A 16,403-nucleotide genomic window follows, 5' to 3' on the forward strand; every position below is an offset into this window, starting at 1 on the left:
ATCCGTTATGTATTTTGTGGAGTGTGGATTTAAATGTAAAATACTTTCAACAAGCATTTTTGAAAAACTATTTTTATTTCTGTAAAATACTTCTTTTTTTTTTTTGCTTGTATTTCAGTGCATTATTCACCAGTTATGCACAGCTGACAGAAAAGGTACATACAGTTTAGTGTTCCAGACTATAATCCACAGAAAATGGTTCTGTTGGCGGAAGACCAGCTTAATCCCATAGTGAGGTTATTGCAGCCACAGTTATCTTAAACGGCATGACTATCCACACAAATATAAGGAAGCATCTCTTCACAGAGTGAGAAACTGCTTGCCAGGTCATGGTAGTGTAGCCAGAGACCCTCTTCACCAGGCTTGAAGTGCTGGGTATTCTCTAGTTTGAAGGTAACTGGCAAGGATAGCTGGGCTGAGTATATACTCTTAAAATAGAGAACCATGTTCAGATTCATGGTCCTCGTGTGGATGTGCAGAGGTGGAAAATCCAGGTTCTGTGAGTAAAAAGTCCTCCCCAGTATCTTCCACTGGAATCTGCTAACAATTCTTCAGCCAGGAGGTAGAACTAAATGGTGAAATCAGACTGACAGTAGAAGAAACACGTCAGGTCTATAACTTTCTGACCCCTGGACTTTCCACATCTGCTGATGTATTTATGAGGGGGAATGAAGGTACTGTGAAATTTCCTTTTGACAATGCTCAGCTGGTATCATTATTTGGCTTCATTTCATACACAATACTGCAAAATTAGGCCATCATCAATGGAATTGTACTTCTACTTCATATTGCTATCAAGACTTCAATTTCTAAATTGAAAACCCATCAAACAGTGGCAACATTGAGATTTTTTTTTTTTTTTGTTAAACATCACTGGAAATTTTCTTATATCTCAGCAGTTGCCATCTGCAATGCCTCCACCGAATCAATGTAATTTACTGTAATATAAAAAAAAAAAAAACAGTACCTTTCAGAAACGGTACATTTTATCCTGTAGTCCATTTTATCCCTGGGATGGATTTTGGTTTTCAAAGGGCATCGTGAGCTTTCGGATTACCTCAGGCCTGACGTGCAGGAACCAAGCCGATTGGCAAAGTGCACTTTAAAACCCTGCTGCCAGGCTGAGGAAGGTGTTTCGCATTGCTTATGATGACTGATAAACCCCTCTATGAATGATGACAGTCCTAACGAGGGGTGATGGCTGCGAGTATGACACTGAAATTGATTGGAAGAGAGATTCGATGCTGGAAGCAGAGAGCCGTCCCGACGAGGAAAGGTGCTCAGAAGGAGTTGATGAAGTTGAGATAGGCGTTGAGGAAGCCCGTGGGGTCTTCCAGCTGGGGGTAGTGGCTTATGTGCTCATCCAGAACCGACACTGTGGACCTCTTGACCAGGTGACTGGGAATGAGGAAGACGGGTACATTTTTATTGTTTGTTGCAAACAATATTGATCCTTTCAAATGCAGAATTCCAAAAAATGTAGTACATAAAAAAATTTAGTTTTCATGTTAATTGTTCAATAACCAGGTATTGTTTGCCCAGGCTGCATACCAGGCTTGTTGAATAAAAGCCACACCAATAATGAGGATTTTCAAATAAACCCATGGTGTCATTCAAAGTAATAATAGGGATTGTGCCATTTCCGGATAAAATAAACTGCAAGATGGAGTAAGTCATTGAACAAGAAGGCTGAACTAAAAGCCAGCATGCAAGCCCTGAGACAGAACTAAAGAACATTTGTATTGGGAGCGCACACTCACTGGTAGCGACTGAGGAACTGGGGGTGAGGGTTCACTGGATCCAGCGGCCCATATATCATGTGCACTGAAAGACAGGGAGACGGGTCACGTGCTCTGACTGATACAGACAAATCCAGAGCGCACAAGGACAGAAGGCTGTCGGAAAGAAACCAGCTGAGAGGAATTTTGATCAGATACTGGTCCAGCCACTATCTGACTTCATAAATTCATGTTAAAATTGATGTGTTTTAAGTTGCATACATACATTCTCTTATACTCAATAATTCTCACTTTCAATATTTTAAATATAATTACCACTATGATGTACATTTAGTTGTAATGTGTACTTAATACAACTAACCTAACCTTTGGCAGATTTGATCTTGTTTGGTTTTCAATAAAATCATACCTGCAAAAGGTTATTTTTGTAAGGACAAATTTACAAAGAAAATGTAAGCAGTTGTAATCATATTGAGAAATAGTAATTGTGAGAATTATTTATAGCTTGCAATTCATTCAACATTAAAATTTTTAAGAAAGCTACAGACTAAAGTTATTTTTGGAGAAGTACCTTAGTCACACCAGTGATTCAGTTCTGCAGTCACACACTCTTAGTTCCTATGCTGCAGTGCGACTGTGCCACACCACTGCCCTATTGTGTTCTCCTTGCCTCAGTGGGGCGTTAATACAAATATGGATAATAAGCCTCTTTAAGCGCTAATCAGGATTTACGCGGCTTAACCCCGATAATTTGGGCGCATTTTATATTATTTTTGTCGTGCCAGGCCTTCAAAGAAATCATTTGTCCCGAGTCCCCTCGGACAATTAGCTCCTTTTTACTGGACGCATTCCAGACCGGCGACTCGCACCGCAGGCTGAGTTATGAATATTAATACCACGCCCTTGCGCTAAGCCGCCACTTGCCTGAGGCCAGTCTGGAAGCCCAATCAATCACAGGCGTCATTCATAACTTGTACACAAACCGTACGAGCAGTTTAGGTGTCCAAGCTCAAAATAAACAAAAAAATATTTTTACAATAGAAAATTGCGGTTTAAATCAATTTTAAAGGGACCTCATTTTTAAAGGGACCTCCTGCTGCATTACATCATCTATCACTGCTGTCAGACTGAAACGGAGCGCGTGATGTCACGCCGCTGTACTCACGTGGAATGACCGTTGTGGTGAGAGCCCCCACCCAGCGCTCCCTGTGCTTCAGCCTCTGGTTTATGTACTGCAAAATACTGAAGCAGACATGGTCACCGCCAGTCAGCTTCATCAAACACTCAGCCCGATAACAGCACTTATCTGACAGCGATAACAGGTAAAAATTTCACTGAGTTAAAGAGCGTATCAGCCTGTTGCTTACAATGCACCCTGAAAGTCAACATCAGTTCAATAGCATTCTGCCAGTCTCAACCACATCCAGTAATGTGTTTTCAAATGATTATCGCTGCACAAGGCTACATTAACCAAAACTTAGCACTGTCTGTGATGTGGAATAGGCATGTGCATTTCATATTATTTCAGTAACTCTGATACTCAACGTCTCTATAGAATGAACACTCGACAAGTAGACTTAAAGAGTGAACTTTTTACAATTCTGAAATTCATTTGAATAACTGAAGGCTATGTGTAATTTAGAAGCAAACAGAGTTTAATCCAGAGGAAGAGAAAGCAAACTGGCTGAAGTTTGACTTTGGTTAGAGTGCTAATATTTGTCAGGTAGAGTACATTGGCTGATATCCAGAATGCAGCAGAGTGGGTTGTGTTAACAGTGCTGTTAAACATACAGCATACCAGTACTGGGTGTATGTAGCGTTCACATTTTAACACAGTGAATGTGAAGCTGACTGACTCAGCGAGTCAATGGCATTGTGTGAGTGAACAGGCCTTATAACAGGAGACAGGGACTCTCTGAATCCCAAAATGGGCAAGGCTGCCATGCATCATCAATGGTTCATTGACTTGAGCCACCTGTGTTCTAATCAATACACGCAAGTCTGATCAAAAGTAAATGGGAGGTCCAGCCATCATGAGGCTCGTGAAGCCTCTCTCACATCGGTAACAGGGCCCTGTTGCCTAGCGACAGGGAGAAGGCCTCTGCCTCTTACCTGTCCATGACCAGGTTTCCGTCGTTGAAGCGGATCCCCGTCCACATGTCCCAGAACTCGGCCTCCGTGGGCTGGGTGTAGGGCCCGAAGACGTCCCCGATCCTGCCACAAGGCCAAGCGCGAGACGCATTAGCTACAGCCTTCCACGTGCGGTCACAGTCCCGTCAAAGGACCGAAGGGTCCTGTATTTACACAGAGAGAAACCGCACACAGAGGAACGCGTGCATACCGCAGCCACAGCGCCATGGCAACCCGAGCTGAAGGGCGATGGCTCCAACAACAATCAGAACGCTGTTTAAATAAACATGCCATGTGCAAGGCATGTCCGTCCAATAACAGACTTTCCCTTCACTTAAAAAAAAAAAATGTTTTCTTTAGTCAAAGGCATGTGGACTTAATACCACCCTATTATGAAATAACTAACTTGAAGCCAAACTCATACATAATCTCTGTCGAGATAAAACTCTGGGCTTTTGCACCATGGTCAAGAACGGGCATTCATGAGGGCATTCAGGAGCACCGACACCGCTCAGCTCGTTCACTTCACCGCGAGGTGCAGTTAAAGCCGATTTCACTGTGACCGGGACGCGCTGGAATAGCATGAACTGACCCTCTGGAGAAGAGCATGAAGTTGATGAGCCTGGTGAGGACGGGGGACAGGAACCACGAGTCCTTCAGCAGCTGTGTGTGAGAGAGAACACAGGAGCAACGTTCAGTTCTGCGGCTACAAGCGAGGTTCGATCACCGTAACGCCGAAGAACGTGAAAGTCCAGGCTTTCCTGTTGCCTTTTAAATATGCATTAGCGATACGCCCTGAAACTTTAATGAGAATAAACTGCCCATTTTACCAACCTTCTGCAGAAATCTCGGATAGCTTGTTTCTGGAAATAAGCCTGTTTGTGGAGATCAAACATCTTGAATTAATTAGTGACAGAGGTGCACATAAGCAAATAAAAAACGTTTAAGCAATGCTAACCAATGTCAGATTCTAACAAACTACACATGAATGTATGCTGTATTAATCAGTAATAGCGGAAGTTCAGAAGCACTGATTAAATTCAGATCAAAAGTTGTATTTTTACAATCTTCCAATGATAATATAAACACAGAATGGTAGATGCAGTACCCTGCTTGAACACTCCTAAGATTTTTTACAAGCCATACATGCCACAGGCAGTTATACCTATAAGTATGTGTACATTGGCTACATGACATTATCTGTACAATTTCAAATTCAATCATCTGCACTGTTGCCATGCTATACCTCCATTAGACAAGCAGAGACTGTTGATGGTGAGGTGTCCAGTTCTGTTGTGGTCACGCCTGAAAGAACAAAAGGTTCAAGGTACTGAAGAAAGAAAATCCCTCCTGATCACAGAATAGTAGAATTGCTTAAAGCATTAAAATCAAAAAATCTATGAAGACAAAATCGTGATGATTGCATTGGACAGGACTGACACTCTGTTCCAATCCCAATGCAATTCCTTGTCAGATGCAAGCTGTTGTGATTCAAGAACAGATCTGCCCAATGCCCAATGTCTACAGCCATGATAGATGGGTTATTTTTTATGAAAATAAAACCAAACTAGCATCCAAGCCAAGCAATTATTATTCAACACGAGTTCACACGAAATACAGCCATAATGAGGAAGAGGTGGCTCCTTGAGTCAAAATGGGGAAAGCAGAATTTTCTTAAATGTGAGTGTTTGTTCATAAGCACTGTTTGTAGCATTCCAGTGATGTCTGACAATTCTGCAGGGCCCTAGGCACCAGAATCAGACTCACCTGTACAGGAGTTCCAAAGCCACAGTGTCTCCATAGTCGTGGGCCAGGAGGTTAACTCTTTGATGTCCGAGGCCCAGGTGAGAGACCAACGCCTCCACGATGCTGGCCTGCTCAAATATGGAGTATCGATGGGGCCTCTGAGAGACAAAACAGGATTAATGCTGTAATGGGAAGTGGTGAGAACTCCAGTGTTAAGTCAAATAAAAATCACAAAGCATTGTTGACCCATTGTGAAACTTATTCAAAAGCTCTACGTTAGCGTTCAGAAATTAGTCTCTCCATTCTTCTTGCAACAAAGGTCAGTTACAAAAAGAATCACTGGGGAGTGGTTGTGCTTGTGAAATAAATAAATGCATGTGACTCCAAAGGCATGTCATCTGGGGCAGGGCAGATGCACAAACATACACAGACACACACACACATACACAGACATGCACTCACACACACACACCCACACACACACTCATGCACTCACACACGCACACACATGCACTCACACACATGCACACTCATGCACTCACATGCACTCACACGCACACACAGCGAGTCATCTTACCGGTTTATCACTGAAGCCAAAGCCCAGGAAGTCCGGTGCAATGACTCTATTAAAACGCTGATTGAGAGGCTCCCAGATCTGTGTGCACAACATTCATAAACGTGCTCATCATCACCGCAGCCATAACATTATCACCATACACCAGACTGTTAAACGATATTTAAAAAAACAACACATCTGCAATTACACCTTTGATTATTACACTCCTGCTTCCAAGCATCAGACTACAGGAAATACACAGAAACACTGAAATGATGTGTAATTGTGTGGGTATCTGAGAGATTCTCTGCCCTGTGGAGTGTGCAGTGTTCTCCAGTCGATCACTAGGTGTCACCAAACGATTCAGGGCCATCTGTGACTGTCGCACTTACCTTGTACCAGTCATAACTGGAGGTAGGGAACCCATGCAGGAGTATGACCACATCGGTGCTCCCAACAGCTCCTGCTGAATCTGTTAAAAAAATTGTCTGATAACTGACTTTAGAACAGTACTGTGAAATCTGAATTCAATATTATGTACTTCTTTCTCACACATCCTGTTAGACAATGAGTATCTACGCAGGTCTATGAAAAATATGCCAGAAATATAAGAGCACTGTAGCCACTTTAACATCAAATGTAGTGACTGTATTAGAACACATTTCAAAACTTTACAAGGAATAAATTAATGAGGTCATACATGTGATGGTGATCATGACTGGTGCAATTATGGCTGGATATTTAGCATTGTAGTCTGAGGAACAAGCTGAGAGCTGCAGCAACAGTTTCTGGTCAGGAGGCAGGTGCCATAACACCACTGTTTCCATACGGGGGCTAGTAATGTTTGCAAATATGACCCTGAGTAGGATGAAGAAAGAAAACTGCCCACAACCTTCACGACTGTGATATCTACCTCTGTAGAAGATGTTGTGGCCTTTGTAACGGAAAAGGCCGCCAGAATTCCTCCAGGTTTTCAGTGCCGGGGACAGGTGCGGCGGAGGGATGTGCAAATAAACGGCGATGAGCGGGACGCACAGCAACCCCACATGAAGCCACCATTCCCTCATCCCACAGGAGGAAGAGCTGCACTCCTCACTCTAGACACAGGGAATGTGATGTCACCCTCAGGAGCAGGAAGAAAGAGAACACAGACCCGCAGACCGGACAAATCACAAAATGAATCTAAATGGAAATGTATTAGCAGGTGTATTAAGCCCGTTATCTCCAAGGGAATTTCCAATTCCTAGTACTAGTAACATCTATCAAAATAACTGCTAACATCTTCAAAAGTGGGTCCAGTATCACTGAACACTATAATAATAATAATAATAATAATAATAATAATAATTATTATTATTATTATAAGCAAAATGCCTTTCCTTTACATATATGTACTTATTCAATCCATCCATGACTTCGCAAACATTTTTCTCAGACATTACGTTTTTAGCGAGGTCAGAAGTGTCTAAAATTGCATACAGACCCAAACACTCAAAGTTGGCACAATAATAGAGAACAAAAAGAGGCTACACAACTAAACGAGTACAAAAATACAAAGGGAAAAAAGGTAAAGTGCCAACTTTGAGTGTAAGATCATGTATGCAAATGCATCGCCTAACATGTATGCTGGGTTCAAGCGACCGGGATGTTCAATCACAAGCTAACAGAAAGTCAGCTTTACACCACACAGTATTCCAACACCTCACTGTCAATAAAGGGCAGATAGAGCTTTTGTCGCAAGGTAAATGCAGTATTTATAAAAGTCATTTCCGTAGCAAGCAACTAGCTATCAAGCTAGCTTATTATTTTATTTTTTTCTTCTTATAGATATTCGAAGACCCATATAACCTAGCTAACATCAAGTGCAAAACAGCACGTCGTATTCACTGTTAAGGTGTCATGTCTGTTTTAAAATGTTATCATGGCACCCTTATGCAAATTACGTTAGCTTGCTAGCTAGCTAGCACAAACCACTTGCAGAACCGTCAGCAATGTCCCTGTCAGATTAAGTTCAGCTTTGTCCCATGGAAGCTAACTAGCTAATACCAGAAACAAAAAAATGCTTTGCGAAATTTGAGCCAGCTCCCGTCGGTCACGTTCAAGTACATGTCACATTCATGCTACAGCAAATATAATAATTCTATTGCATGTATTCATTGTAAGGAACTATGTAAATATTATCGGGTAGTTAATTCAATATCAACGTACCTAGCTAACAAGATACTTACACTGAATGGGCGGCGAGTCATTCCGGGGAGTTCCTGCAGACGCCACCACAGAGCAACAGCACTTCTAGGTAAAAGGATCTCCACGAGAGGCGGCGCAATGAGGTGAAGGATTGCCAGAGATTATCATTTTAAAAAGACTACTACACACTTATGAGCCCCTTTTCTTTTCTGATTCCGGGTGCTTCTTAAACTGTCGAAGATAGAGTAATGGAACTTATCTAAAAAACTGGAATAAGCATAATTATGTTTACTAGTTAGCCTATACCTTGTAGGTATACAACAGGATTTTTGGCCCTGTCGACTGGAAGTTTGGTTCTAGGGAGTGGTCGGGACACAAGTGTTGAAGACTAGTTGCAATGCGAAAGAGCCCTCTGTGGGCTAGGAGATCTTATAACACAGTTTCAATTTCTTAATCTGCTTTAAAACAAAACAAAAAACAAAATAATGCAAGTAAAATGTATTGAGTAAAATACTAGACTAAGGCTATAGTTTTAATAAAAATTGTTTCTACTTTTCTTACAGGTAGTAGTTTGTATAGTTTGCAGAGAGGGCTATGGGTGTAGAGGTGTAAATGTAGAAGTGATTTTTTTTTTTTTTTTTTTTTTTAAAGAAAACATTGATGATTTAAAATTTGCCCCAACTTTTTAATCTCAACAGCAAGCCAATCTCATCACTGAAATTCCTCAGAGGCACATTCTGACAGCTGACACACCTTTTCACTCTGCAGTCCACCTGCAGATCTTGTCCAGTAATCCAGTCATTGTGTCAGAGCAGTGCTCCCCACAACCGTCCTTTCACAGGTGATGATACAGCTATTGTAGCTAGGTACTGCCCACAGGGTACATGCATCACTACACTGGAACCCAACAGGAAATTAAACAGGACAACCTACCTGACAGCCTACAGGTAGTCACCGACTGAAAGCGTTAGGCATGTCACTTGACATAACAGCATTTCAGAGTAAAATCACAAATGTCTTCCACAATTCAGGATCTCTGTTCAAAGAGCAATAATATGTTTTCGTTATTCCGGATACACTTCAACTGTGCCAACACGACAGCACAAATCAGTATTTTTGTATGCCATGTATATTTATACCAACATGTACGGGTGTTTTAGACCAGCAGACTGGTTCCTGTTAGTTGTTTGGTTTAACAACAGTCAGGCTGGTGGTTGGCCATTTTCCTCCAAGAGCTAGCGGTTCCAATACTGAGAAAAGTCTCATTAGCGGAAACCTAGCCAGGCAATGCTGCTAGGAACTTCAGCAGTCCATTTGAGAGCCACAAACATGAAAGTCTAAAACCAAATCAAAAATAGGAAGAGACATATTTAATCTGAAGACACATAGATTTAGGGTTACCTCTTGTCTTTCTTTCTTTTTTAAATATTTGTAGAAATCAGTCCACAATGTCTTGCAGCCATTAAATGTTTTTGGCCTATTTAGAATTGGGTAAGCGTACAAAGAATCACGAGCAATATAGAGACCACAACTACAAAAGCTTGCCTTGGATGGTATCCAGAATCGGGCATTAATGAGATTTCAATGACAGGGGGGTTGTTCACGGTATGCTATTTTAAGTTTTGTGCAACCCCTTTTTCCCTAGGTGAAATCCGCTTGGGAAGTTCCATTTGCCAAACTTAGCTCCATTTCCTCTTAGAGTCCAAGAAAAAAGTAGAACAAAATAAAGGAGATTTGTATACCAGGATCCATTTCAGCCATTTTTTTTTTCTTTTGAAAAGAAAGGAGTCTTTCTCCTGGCTGGTCTCTACTCTGAAATAACAGTACCTTTTGTACTGTCCTGAAAAAGAGGGTGTATGCCCATTACACACCACTGTCCCACAATGCACCTAGTATTAGCTTACTCCCACCAAGCCGTATGACCTACTTTATAGTGGCGTGAGAGACCTTTACAAAATAAGTGCAACTTATTTCACACCAGTAGAGAATACCACATGTAGAGTGTGTTTAAAAAAAAAACACTCAGAAAATGCCACAAATGCAAAACCCATGGCCCTGTGGATAGGCTAAATATTAATTTTTTTTATTTTTAAAAACCATACACATTACTCGACAAGTTTCAAATGTAAATCGAATCACGATAACCATTTACATTGCTCAAGATAAACAGACATGAAGTACTTTATTTCCAAATCTTAGATAAAAAAATAATAATCCATAAAACAGATGGATAAACATTCTTTCCCTTTGCAGGAAGATGCTAAATAATAGAGCTTTTATGGATTCTTTTTTTCCCTCAGTTTCATTCCTTTTCGTGAACTCAAGCTGCTTCTTATTTGTAATACAAGGAAAACAGTTGAATCCAAGTATAAATTTGTGGTTGAGCCTACTGAAAACCAGGCCCCGACGCTCTTCATTCCCCTATGCAGTGAACCCTGTTTAACACCAGGTTTAAAGGGGGAGCAAGAGTTAGGAACCCACCAACAGTAACTGAACTCTGTTGTTATGAACAAATGCAACCGACAAGGTGAACAAGCCATTTCACACCAAAAAAAAAAAAAAGAAAAAAGAAAAAAAACCTCATATTTTGAGTTCAGGCTCGTATAAAAGCCAAACTGTTTCATACTATTTGCCACCCTGAGAAATATATATTTTTTAAGCAGATCTACCAGAACCCTTCTCTCATCCCTAGCCTCACCAAAAGATGCATTTGTGTCGATGCCCACAAGGCTCTGGTTCTGTAGGCTGCAGGTTAATATCTGCGTTTCCATAAAAAATACAAAGGTACATTTTACATGGTCGTGTGTATCAAAGTTTTTCCAACAGGAGGCATTATGAAATAAAGTACCCTGTGCAGTGATACCAGTGTATACCTATTTTTCTGCAAAAAATTAACATCAATTCTTTAGTGTTTCCAGTATATCAGGTGTCACAATTCTACAAATTCAATGCAGCAATATTTTATAACAATGTCTTATGGACCAAGAGGAAGAAAAAAATACAAACATCTTTTTTCTTTTTGATTTCTGAAAATTTCAACCACCCACAACTCTGAAGGAAGTATTCAGTTTTACTAAAAAAAAAAAAAAAAAAAAGAAAAGAAAATAATCCACTCGCTTTTTGACCAAGACAACATGACTACCTAGAGACAAATCTGAGGTTAAAATGCTTTTTTCTTCTTTTGGGTTTTAATGAAACCATGTTCAGCTGAATCCTTAACCTAAGCCTGAGTAAACAGAAGTCAGATATCACTGTCCGTTGGCAGGTACGGCCCCCGCCGAGGGGAGAGCTGGTCCGTGTCGCTGTGAAGCCCGTGGGCTTTTCTCCATCTTCGTAGTAGAAAAATAAGGGATTGTCTCGTGATTTCGCAGGGAGAAGGCCAGCTGAGCCCTCAGCTCCTCTGGTGATGGACCCCTTCACGGTGGAGGTTCCAGCGGCGGACTTTCTGTGTTTACATCGCTGCATCTAAACGTCATAACGGTTTTTTTAAAGAATTACTGCCCAGGGCTCCTCAATCAACCGACTGAAAAATATGAGAAATGGGTTTTTCCCCACGAATGCCACGCAAAACTGAACTTCGAAAATGTGTTAAAGCAATGCAATAGGACATATTTATAGAAGTGTGAAATGGACAGAGGCCAGAGTCCTCTTTCGCCCCCTGCCCACCCATCCCAAACAGACTACAACACCTGTGCTCATTGCTAAACAAGCCTTAGTGTCATCTATTTGGCTATAAGGATCTATTTATCTACAAATATTTAACAAATAAAACTTGCAGGCAAAATAGTTCAGTTTCAATAGAAACACCCTTTTTTTCCTGAAAATACAGCAGTATCTGAAACAATTCATCGTTCCTTTTTTACGCCCCCCTCCCTACACGCCCCCCCCCCACCCGTACGCCCACCCACCCCACCCCACCGCCCTTACCCCCTCCCCCATTTCCTCTTCCTCAGACCTCAGCCTTTTCACCTACAAACGCATGAAAAAAAAGTATCTACAAACCATGTAAACAGACCTGCTTTTCTGAGACCATAAATAATTCAAAATATTAACAGGCAATATAGAAGAAATTAAAGTGTTCCAATGAGCGAGGGGCAGGACAGACAGATGTACACCCCGACTCATCCAGACAGAGAGACTGGCACCATCCTCACGAGAAGAAACGCCCATCCCCCTTTTCTTCATTGAAACACAATACAAAAAACAGGTCACTTTTAATCCAAGTTTATACACATCCCTCCTCTCTTTGCCAGAAAATATTTATCGGGGAGGGAGGGAGGGGTGGAAACAAAGTGTCCTCTTCACTTAAGGAGGGAAATTACAAAACAAAATAAAATAAAATAAAATTAAAAAAAATTAAAATGTTACAGCAAAATCAAACCCTACATTCTGACGAATGCCTGCATCTTTGTTTCAGTCCAGTACATGTGGGCTTATGGAGGGGCGGTCCGGTCAGTCCCGCCCCCTCCAGAGATGCTCCGCCCCCTTCAGAGACGCCCTGTGGCGCTGCGCCCCCCCCCCCCCCCCCCAGAAAGCCCCGCTGCGCCACGCGGGTGACGGGTGGCTGGCGAGGGGGCGGGATCAAAGCGAGGTCTCCAGGCTGTGCAGGGGGCTGGCCGGCGACGGGGGGCTGCCGGACTTGCCCGTCTCCGGGTAGAGGCGGACGCCGAGGACGCCGCCGCCGTCCACGGCGTTATTGTTCTTGTTGGGCGAGGGCGGCGGGGGGGGCGTGGCGACGCGCGGGGACGAGGAGGAGTTGCGCTTGGTGGGCGCGTCGTCCTCGGCGTCCGTGTCGTCGATGAGCGGGATGTGGGGCTCGGAGTCCTCTATCCGGAACTCCGGGTGCGTCATGAAGTTGTGGATGGAGCTGCGGGACTCGGGCTTCTCCAGGCCCTCATACGGGGACAGGGTACTGCGGAATGCATTCACCACTCGGATCTGCTCGGGAGGGGGGGCCAGGCGAGGCGGGGGGGGGGGCGACAGAGAGACAGTTAACACCGTGGTTGCGGCAGCTTCTCCTCAATTCAAACTGCATTTAAAAAAAATAATAATATAAACATTTTCCAAAAGCGATTTATGGACAAATGGGCTTGTTTTAGTGGGTAAATTGCGGTGAGTTTGGGGGCACCAGGAGCCATGTGGAGGCTGGAGTGGAAGCTGAGAGACGTGCAGTATGCGACGAGCACACACACAGACCAGCGAGAACGTGTGAGGAAAACCAACACTTCAGTTCACACGTCTCCCCTCCGACCGGGGAAAGCGCTCGGGGTCAGGGGTCACAACGACCTCGCAAACCACAGGCTTTTACACACACACACACACACACACACACACACACACAGCACAATCAACGTCTCCGCAACCTTCCCGATAACCTCCGTGTGCACAAAGCAAAAGCACAAAAAAAAAAACACACAACCTCTTACCCTCTGACCTGTTAATCAAACTGCACAAATCAAGATGCAAAAAAAGAGCAGGTTCACGACAGACGAGTGGAACGCGTGAGGTCATCCGTTTACCATGCTCGGAGTAAAGGGGGTGGGGGGGGGTCAGTCACTGATTACGTTGTGTAAAAAAAAACAAAAAAAAAGGGGGAAAAGCCAAGCAGAATTAAGCTTTGCAGCACAGTAAAAAAAAGAACCCACAATGGAGCAGAGAACCGACCCATGCAGAGCAACTACCTTCGCTTCAATAGCTGTAAACCTTTGAGTATAGCCCATGACACATTTCACAGAATCTAAGGAGGAACATGTTTCAGTCAGTACGGGAAGTCTCTTCTGTACATTTTGGGCAGTGTCAGTGCCAAGCGCGCTCGCAGGACAAGCAAGAAGCTTTCAGTCGGGAGTGCATCCGCGTGCCGCCTGTGAAGAGAAGGGGGTTATGGGAAGGAGAGCATCAGTCATCCCTAAGAGACAGAGCTGGATGGTAAATGCTGCTCCCCAGAGCAGATCCTAAAGGAGAAGGACAGAGTAGTTTAGAAGGCACTTTCCACATTCATTTCATTTAGCAGTTTCAATAGTATTACTTGTCTAATGGATGCTCTGAAATCCCCAGCAGTCCAAAGACAGGCAGCTAGGATTTAACGTAACCTTCAAATGATATTGCAGGTACTGACGTCTGTATGCAGGGCGTGTATGAACGTGTTCAGATATCTAGGCATCTAGATATTTAGACCCATTTTCTATAACATTACTTGCATAATTATTATTATTACTACCATAATTTCATGGGAATAATACACCCGTTTGGCAAGCTGAATACCTATACCCTCCTTTGGGGAACACGTCTTCTAAAAGCCTGAATTGCAACTTCATGAAAGAGCATTTAAGAGCCATGGCTCAGACTGCTCCAGGCTACAGGAGTGTTGAAGCACCCTGCCTGAGAAGCTCAGAGGCAGAGACAGAGTCTGTCAGCAGGCTTCACTAGAGCTGGAAGAGAATGGATGTCACAGAGACGAGTGAAAATGGAGAATGGATGTCACACACACCAACAGCACACCACAGGTATCACACTGATGACAGCGGACACTGGACGTCAGACTGGAAAATACAGATACCTGATATCACACACAAAGTAGCAGATATTAATATCACATTGATATAGAGGTAACGCTGAAAGCAACAGATGATGCATGCCATGTTGAATACATAAGAGAATGTATAATACGCTGACAGACAGAGAGAATTCTTACGATGAGAACAAGCAGAGAATGGACATCTTAATGAGCACAGCTGAGAATGGATGTCTTGATGACAGAAGCAGACAAGAATATCCTCACTGACAGCAACAGACAATGGATGTCATTACAGACAGCAGCAGATAATGGAAATCATCACTGATAGCAGCAGACTGTAGATGTCATTACTGACAACAGAAAAAGTATAATACACGGACAAGAACAGAGAATATTAGACAGATGAGACAGAGAAGGAGGGAACTTCTTTTTGCAGGTTTGCATGTTCCCACTAAATCTACCCTCAGAACATCCCACAACCATTCAGCGAGGCAGTGAGGTCAGAAATGATTAAAGTGCAACTGATGAAGTACGTCTCTCAGCAGTCTCTGAGAGACGTGAGCCCAGCTGCTAGAAAAGACACCCAACCCAGACCACTCAGCTCCTCACCTGCGCAGTGCCTGCGCTGTAAAGAGTGTGCACAGGTTAATACGACACGCACGGAGCGACGGGTAAACATGTTTCACCTTCGCCTGACCCCGCGCCGCTTTCAAACGCAGTGAACATGGGCGTATACTCAAATAATTTACACCGGCTAAGGCTGGCCAGCCACAAACCCGTGAGAAAGCTGGGGGGCCGGGGCACAGAGTAGCGGCTGCCAACAGAAACAGGCGCAGGGGGAGGAGGGGTGGGGGGGGCTCCCAAACACGGCCTTTCAGAAACCAGCGAAAGCCAAAAAAAAACCACAGAAGAAAAAAAGCTGACAAAAACCTGCAGGACGTGTGACCTTGTTAAAACCCACATGTATAAGATACATTTACACACCAGAAATGTGTAGCAGCGGCATGGAAGATGTGCGTTAAGTTATTTTTTTTGTTCTCTTTTTTAGGACCAGAGGAGAGAATGAGAGAAGGTTAGGCGAGTGGAAGGGGAAACGTTAAGGTCATGCACGAAGGAGCACGCACTCACACCCCACAGTGGTAGCAGCAGGAGAACAGGCTACATGTGTAGGGCTAGAAACATTGGTTACATCGAGCTGCTGGCTGGCGGTGGAGGGCTGCCGCCTGAGGGCCCCCTGAAAGGAAGTCCCGCTCTGGAAAGCACTGACTACATCCATCTGCAAGGAACCAGAGAGCAGCCGTCTGAGAGAGGACAGAGGGAAGGGCCACACACGGAGGAGCAGAGGACAGAGAAGGAGGGCGCGCGCTCTGGGGCTGACGGCCAAGATTGACCCCACCCCTCCCCACCACACCCCCACCCCCCCGGACCGCCCGCGTACGCGCGGCTTTGGCGCTACGGCGTCCCGGCCCGCCTACTCTACCTCCACCTCTGGTTAGCACTCCGGGAGGCAGAGTCAGGTTGGCACCGATGG

At 43.7% G+C, this 16,403-nt stretch overlaps 2 protein-coding genes across 8 annotated transcripts in view; both read right to left on the bottom strand.

The window, feature by feature from the left end:
- Window positions 1-54: 54 nt before the first annotated feature.
- mest lies at window positions 55-8,682 on the bottom strand. 2 transcript variants are annotated; one of them, XM_035424701.1, is made up of 12 exons: window positions 8,380-8,682; window positions 7,085-7,268; window positions 6,564-6,643; window positions 6,193-6,270; window positions 5,637-5,773; window positions 5,116-5,174; window positions 4,704-4,744; window positions 4,462-4,532; window positions 3,852-3,953; window positions 2,905-2,981; window positions 1,761-1,824; window positions 55-1,398 (listed from the first exon to the last, which is right to left on the bottom strand). In XM_035424701.1, the coding sequence occupies exons 2-12, from the start codon at window positions 7,236-7,238 to the stop codon at window positions 1,281-1,283; spliced, it is 981 nt and encodes a 326-aa protein (XP_035280592.1). In that variant the 5' UTR covers window positions 7,239-7,268; window positions 8,380-8,682; the 3' UTR covers window positions 55-1,280. The 2 variants fall into 2 exon arrangements, with proteins under 2 accessions (XP_035280592.1, XP_035280591.1); XM_035424700.1 differs by having other exon boundaries at window positions 8,400-8,681.
- Window positions 8,683-12,453: 3,771 nt separating this feature from the next.
- The window catches only part of atp2b1a (ATPase plasma membrane Ca2+ transporting 1a), a 50,734-nt gene continuing 46,784 nt past the window's right edge, over window positions 12,454-16,403 (bottom strand). For 4 of the 6 annotated variants that reach the window (XM_035424694.1, XM_035424691.1, XM_035424692.1 and 1 more), the window contains 2 exons: window positions 16,062-16,148; window positions 12,454-13,296 (listed from right to left, as the gene is read on the bottom strand). In XM_035424694.1, the coding sequence (XP_035280585.1) occupies window positions 12,940-13,296; window positions 16,062-16,148 (444 nt within the window). In that variant the 3' untranslated portion in view covers window positions 12,454-12,939. The remainder of the gene's footprint in view (window positions 13,297-16,061; window positions 16,149-16,403) is intronic. The other 2 variants (XM_035424697.1, XM_035424695.1) reach the window with 1 other exon arrangement.

Source organism: Anguilla anguilla, chromosome 7, assembly GCF_013347855.1.
Source record: "Anguilla anguilla isolate fAngAng1 chromosome 7, fAngAng1.pri, whole genome shotgun sequence".
NCBI classification, from domain to species: Eukaryota; Metazoa; Chordata; class Actinopteri; order Anguilliformes; family Anguillidae; genus Anguilla; species Anguilla anguilla.

Coding starts and splice junctions, on each gene's coding strand:
- mest (XM_035424700.1), bottom strand. CDS start 8,420: ATGACTCGCCGCCCATTCAGT. Junction 6,644..7,084: donor CCACAACATCTTCTACAGAG/GTAGATATCACA, acceptor TTTTTTTAACAG/ATTCAGCAGGAGCTGTTGGG. Junction 4,745..5,115: donor TCTCTGCTTGTCTAATGGAG/GTATAGCATGGC, acceptor CTCCACAAACAG/GCTTATTTCCAGAAACAAGC.